This window comes from Marmota marmota, unplaced genomic scaffold (genome assembly GCF_001458135.2).
Source record: "Marmota marmota marmota unplaced genomic scaffold, marMar, whole genome shotgun sequence".
NCBI classification, from domain to species: domain Eukaryota; kingdom Metazoa; phylum Chordata; class Mammalia; order Rodentia; family Sciuridae; genus Marmota; species Marmota marmota.
The window spans coordinates 5590140-5596758 of NW_026000108.1; the positions used below are offsets into that span (position 1 = coordinate 5590140).

At 56.2% G+C, this 6619-nt stretch overlaps 1 protein-coding gene across 1 annotated transcript; it reads right to left on the minus strand.

The window, feature by feature from the left end:
- Window positions 1-2213: 2213 nt before the first annotated feature.
- Window positions 2214-6263, minus strand: Msx1 (msh homeobox 1). The gene is given in 3 exon segments (XM_015481942.2): window positions 2214-3259; window positions 5549-5944; window positions 5947-6263. Coding segments are annotated over 3 exon segments (909 nt in total). The 5' UTR covers window positions 6017-6263; the 3' UTR covers window positions 2214-2816.
- Window positions 6264-6619: the final 356 nt, after the last annotated feature.

A 6619-nucleotide genomic window follows, 5' to 3' on the forward strand; every position in this document is an offset into this window, starting at 1 on the left:
GAAAAACCCTACCTGGAGGTCCCAACTTGGGCCTATTCCGGTCGGGTACCCTTGGCCCTGGGGGGGGGGGGCTCCTTGACACCCCAAATCCTGGGGGTGGGGAATGGGAGGAGTCCCAGGCCATTGGGCAGGTGAGAAAAGGGATGTGCGGAGAGATGGCATGATCTTGCCACGGTCAGACTATCAGTAAGTGGTAGGCAGGCTCCAACCACCTTGGACCCCACCGGCTTGTCTGACTTGAAGCTCAAGGCTTCATGTCCCCAGTGGAGTCCTAGGAAGGAACCCTGAAGAGTTGTTCTGGGGATCAGGGTGTACACACACCATCCCCCCAGCACTGCATAAATCATAGAGAAAAGTAAGAAAGGGGAAAACCTTTTAGTGGGTGCCAGGTACAGCAGGCCTCCAACTTCCACGCTGACTTAAAGGGCCATGTGGGGTGGGAGTAAAAGACCTTGTAGGTGCAACCCCACACTCTTGGGGATGGGGAGGCCCAAGTCCCTGTCCCGCAGTGCTTCTGGAAGATTTGAGGCTGAACGCCAAGGCCCAGGGTCTCCCCCACTGTCTGCTATGGTGGAACTGAGCTCCACAGCAAGCCATCTTCCTCCCCTCGGAGAGGCTGCTGCCACAAGCTCAGACCCAGCAACAAGGGCCCAACGGCAGGGAACCCCTGAACTTGTCCAGAGACAGGGTAGAGCCCACACACGCTGAAGGGCAACACTGGGCACTCCTGAATTCCAGGCCAACCTTGTGCCCCTGGGGCTAGAAAAGCACATTGTGCCCTAGACTCCATTTTTACTCTTTCTCTATTACAGGCATGTGCCACCATACCCAGCTTCTATCTGTAGAAATGATGGCCCCTAGCCGGGCTCCATGGCACATGCCTGTAATCCCAGTGGCTGGGGAGGCTGAGGCAGGAAGATCATGAGTTCAAAGCCAGCCTCAGAAAAAGCAAGGTTGCTAAGCAACTCAGTGAGACCCTGTCTCTAAATAAAATACAAAATAGGGCTGGGGATGTGCTCAGTGGTCAAGTGCCCCAGAATTCAATCCCCAGTGCCAAAAAGAAAAGAAATGATGACCCCTTTCTAAGTCCAGGTACTGGGTTCCTAGTTACCCTTGGCCTACTGGAGGACCCTCTTAGTGGCTGAGGCAGAGGTTGTCCCGGGCTTCCTGCGTGAAGTTTTGGGCATGAGGCCACCACCAAGTAGTTTGCGGAAAAGGGAGTGAACACATTTGGTGAGTATTTATCAGGTGACCTCCAACAGGAAAGAGACTATTAAGTGTGGGGAACTTAATAGACTATTTATTAAAGGGTCATTTTCTGTCTTCAACATCCTTGCCGAATTCTTCCCAGAAGGCTAAACTTGGCACTTATGCATAAATATTCACCTTTGGAAGCCTGAACTTGACTTACTGCAGAGAAGAAAAAACAAATTTGTGACTGTTGGGAAGCCAAGGCTCACAAAGCAGTAACCAAGGTGAGACGTGTGGTGGCCTTGGGTTTTCTTTGAAGTTTGACGCAGTTGTGTTGTGTGTGTGTTTGTGAGTTGTAAGGGGTCGTGACAGGGGTGCAAAGGCACTCACATTCTGGCAGCTCAAAATTGGTTCCACAATCTACACAGTCAGTCATTCAGAGAAGCAAAGCAATTGCTTCCACCCCCCCACACCCGCCCTCCTGTGGGAAAAACAGGTTTGTGGGGGGTGGGAATTGTCTGGATTAGCTGTCTACAGTCATCAAACCATTTGAGCAATTCACTTTGTTTTCACAGACAGGTTAAAAGGGGAGGAAAAAAGAAAGAGTCGGTTATGGGTCGCCTGAGCAAGTGTCGATTTCAGCTTAAAGTGAATTGGAAAATTGAGCCTAATTATCCTAGGTAATTGCTTCAATTCTCCACTTGACTTTGCTAATGCAGATCTGTCCTGTGTGTTCCAGAGATACCCCCCCCCACCCCATCTCTGCAGATCCTGTTGTTGCCTTTGAAAGTTGCTGGTATAAAACTATCATCAAACTGAAAGGCAATTGTTGTGTGTGAAAAGACAAGAAGTAATATTAAAATACAGGACTAAAATAGCAAACAGATAATTTCTTGTAGCTTAAAATTAATTTATTTAACAAATATAGCTATAATATAAATGATAATAAAATTTCAAATATACAGTATATTACATAGTACACAGACTCCCTTCCAAAGAGAGGCTTGAGAGCCACGAGAATGAACTGTTAAATAGAAACAGATTTTTTTTTAAATTTTACAATATTTTTCTGGCACTGGTAAGAGAAGTCCCTTCAACCTACCTTTGCAACGCATCTGTATGCCCTGCCCCCAAAGCAAAGTTTGGCTGCTGAAGCTCTTAAGATTTCCAATGGAAGGAACCGGGGTCCATCTCCCCGGGAGGCTCTTCTCTCTTTCAAACTGTTCTCATTTTGAATCCTCAACACTAATTTCTCTGTGCTTTTCCTGCCTGATGTCAGGGCAGGAAGTAGCTCTGCAGGAGTCACAACCTCTGCTTCTCAGTCTGCTGGGGACACTGGGCACATCTCGCAGCCTCTCCAGCCTTAGTTTCCCCACCTGTAACTCCAAGGTGAAGATCTAGATTCTGGAAGAGAACGAAGGACCCTTCCAGCCACTTTTTCCGAGGGGATCAGACATGAATGAGAGTGAACTCAGGGAGAAACCAGGGGACATGGGAGCAGCGTGGGGAGTAAAGGGAAGGGGCAGGTGGTGCAGAGCAGGGGAGCCCCACCACGGGACTCCTACTGCTGTAGAAGACAGGCTGGAGGGATCAGCTGGTACACAGGTGAGCCACCCTGGGGCCACCTATGTCAGGTGGTACATGCTGTAGCCCACGTGAGCCGTGTAGAGTCCCACAGGTGCCACCGGCAGCGCAGCACGCTGGAAGGGGCCAGAGGCACTGTAGAGTGAGGCACCCGCCGCGGCGGCCACTGCGGCAGGACCGCCCAGAGGGAAAGAGAGGCCGAAGGCGGCGGGCGGCAGCATGGGTTTGGCCGCCATTTTCAGCTTCTCCAGCTCTGCTTCCTGCAGTCTCTTGGCCTTGGCGCGGCGGTTCTGGAACCAGATCTTCACCTGCGTCTCGGTGAGGCTGAGCGAGCTGGAGAACTCGGCGCGCTCGGCGATGGACAGGTACTGCTTCTGGCGGAACTTGCGCTCGAGCGCCAGCAGCTGCGCGGTGGTGAAGGGCGTCCGCGGCTTGCGGTTGGTCTTGTGCTTTCGCAGGGTGCAGGCCGGTGGGCTCAGCCGCCCTAGGGTGCCGTGGGAAAAACAGGCAGGGGGTTAAGAGAGCGGCGCTGGAGCAGGATCAGCCCATAAAGTAATAATAATTGTCAATACCCAGGTTAGCTACTGCTTTTCGCCACGTGCCTTGGTGCTGGGCCCTAGGGGAGGTACTTGAAAATGCTTCCTCAGAAGCCCACTGCAACCCCGCAAGGAAGCTCTTGTCTACTTTGTGCAAATTAGTAAACTAAGATTCTAGATGAAAGAAACTCACATTCATGGCGATGCCCACGACGTTCAAGGCCAAAACAGAGCTGGGCACCTTTATGCTCAAAGGCAGCTTAGGAAGCAGTTCTCAGCAGGGCCTCCTCCCACGCCAAGCACAGAAGGAAGGAGGTATTAATACAGACGGTGGCATGTGCAGAAAGAGGCCCATAAGCAGCCCAAGGTCACATTGAGTTTCATGCTTGGCCAAGCATTTATCTGTGTCTACCAAGCGCTCAGCTTCGGGCTAGGCTGCAGTGTGGCATAGAACCCGTGTCTCCAAATCCCACTGTCCCTGGAACAGCAGGTTCCTACAGGGCTTCACGGACAGAACTCCACAAACCAAAGGTGGAGAATCCTGGCCATCACAGAGGTCACACTTGGCCACCTAAGTATGTAAAGAGCCACTTGGGGCAGTGAAGAAGCCTCTTCATATCAACCGGGTTCCTCCAGACTGTCTCAGTTTTCTCTTGGGCCTCTCCCTCTCACCTGTGGGGCCTTTGCCCTGGGCCTCACTTAAACTATAGGATAGAGGTAGGTGGGGACACAGCTTGTGACTCGGTTTGCAAAGACCAATGGTGCCCAACTCTCCTTTTGGTTTTCAAATACACCTCGAGGATGAGCAGAGAGGCACAGCCAGACCCAGGTCAGGCACTGGGCTGCTGTGTGCACCCGGCCCTGCTACAGCACTCACTACCGCCTTAGAAAACACACAACCAATTACTCCCAGGAAAATGGGAATCGCCTTGACTTTGGGGTTCCAGGATCCAAGGCCCTAAGCCAAGTTCTCAAGTCCTGGGAAGGATGCTTTTCCTCCACAGCAGGATTTCCTCACGGAAAAATGAATCAAAATTGAGGATGTTTTACCATGCGGGTTTTGCCCAACTACGCATTGTTTTCATGCTTTAAAAAATAAAAACACCCAAAACAAAACGATCCTTTGGGTTCTCCAGCCACTAGGATGTGAGTCAAACGAAATCCTGGGTTAACATCCCCCCTCTTCCCCGTTGGAGGCCTCTGAGGGAAGCAGTTGGCCCGGGGCTCCCTTTCCGCTGGGCTGCGGGAGAGGAGGACGCCGAGGGAAACTAAGTCTCTTCAGCAGCGACAGCCCAGCACTAGGCCACCTTCTCTGGCCACTAGGCCCAGGGAGGGGCTGGCTTTTCAAAGACGTTTAATCCCCAGATAAAAATCATTCCTCAGCATCACGCCATTGAATTCGTGCTGCTATTATGCCGCGCAAAATAATCGGAGGAAACGAGGAAAACTTGGGAATTTCCCGTGCTCCTGAAATATCTCCGAGACTGTTCGCTGGGCAACGCCAGGGGCCCGCGAGGCCTTGGAACCACCCGGGAACGCGCCTGGAGCTGCTGGAGTCCGTTTGGATCATCCAGTCCGCGACATTGGCGAGCGCCAGGCAAGATTAGAGAGGGCTCCGTCCCCAACTGCCTTGGGGCCCCGCCCCCTGCTCGGGAAATTTAGTGCCCCCTTCCCCTAAATCGTCCAACCGCCTAAAGCACCAAGTACTGGCTTCAAAATTGATGGGGAGGACGGAGTTTTGTAAGAACTTCGGCACCTCTCCGCTGGAGGTACCTTCAATGAGAGGGGCAGCAGGCTTCCTCCATGAGAAAGTGAAACTCCGCCCAAGGGTCAGGATGTCCGCGCCACACCGACCCATCCCTTGGGGTCAAGACAAGTATCAGAGTTTCGGGTCAGATGGGACCGCAGGGACTCCCGGGGTCGCTGGCAGTGGCAGGAAAAGAGGGTGCCCGGGTACCAGCGTCCTACAAGTGAACTTCTAAGGCAGCGTCACCGCGCCAAGGCATAGAGCCCTGAAAACGGACCGCGAGCTGGGCCACCGCCAGGTCTCTAACTGGGTGGGGTGGGAAGAGGCTAAAACCCGGCATCTCCGCCAACGCCTGGGCAGCTCGGCCTCCAGGTACCCAGCTGCAGGTACGAGAGGCGCCCGAGACAAGCAGGCGCCGGCGCGCGGCCTGGCGCCCTCGGTCCCACACCCTCCCGCGCCCTCCCTGGCTGCCTGAGTTCTGGCTACTCACTGGCTGGGGGCGGGGAGAAGCGAGGGCTCTGCATCCACTGGGTCCTCTCGGGCTTCTCGGGGCTCTCGGCTTTGACCAGAGCATCCTCTGGCAGCTTGAGGAGTCCTCCCACGGTGAAATGGCCGAGCGGCCGCGGCGAGGAGGGCGCGTCCGGAGCGCCTAGAGACCCGGGCCGGGCACCCAGCGGCTGTACGGAGCCGCCCGCCGCCTGCGCGCCCTCGGAGGCCGCCAGTGCGCTCTCCTTGGCCCCAGGCTTCCTGTGATCGGCCATGAGTGCCTCCACGCTGAAGGGTAGGAGCGAAGGGGACACTTTGGGCTTGGCCCCCTCCTCATCTGCGCCCATCGCGGCCGCCGTGGCCGCGGCAGCTGTGGGGGCCTGGCCCGCGCCTCCCCCGCCGGCGTGCCGAAGGCAGAGTCCTCCACTTTGACACTGAGTGGCAAAGAAGTCATATCAGCAGCCGGGGCCATGCAGAGCCGGGCCCGCCCTCCTGCCGCAGCACAAGCCAGCCGCCAGGCATGGGCTTCGGGCGGGCTGGGAGCGCTGCGGGCCTCTGGGAGCGCCCGGGGCCCTAGCCCGGCGGGCCCTCCCGCGCGCGCGCCTCTCGCCTCCCCCCCAGAGAGCCAGCTCTGGCGCGCTGGGCCTGGCTCCCTGCTGCTGCCGCCGCCGCGCAGGCCGAGTCCCCGGGCGCACTAGCCGGCTCCGGGTCCGGCCGCTGTTCCCCAGAGAACTTGTTAATAAGGCGAGGCCAGCGCGGCGGCGGCCAATCAGCGCGCGAGGGGGCGGGCCCACAGCGACCCATTGGGCCGCGCTCCTGGGGACAGGCCCCTAGGCGCGCCGGCCTGGGGGCGCGCAGGGCTGGGCTCCGCCGGGACCCGAGGGCAAAGGAGGGGAGGGTGCCAGGGAGACTTTCCTCCGCCCCAAAGCCCTAGTGGCATCCGTCCCTCCGGGTGCCCGGGGTCCTTATCTTACTGTGTTCCTGGGGCTTCTCTCTGCCCCCTCTCTCCTGCCCTCCCTTATCGCCGCTGCCCTCTCCTCCCTTTCTCTACTTCCCTTTTTCTCCCCTCTCCTGC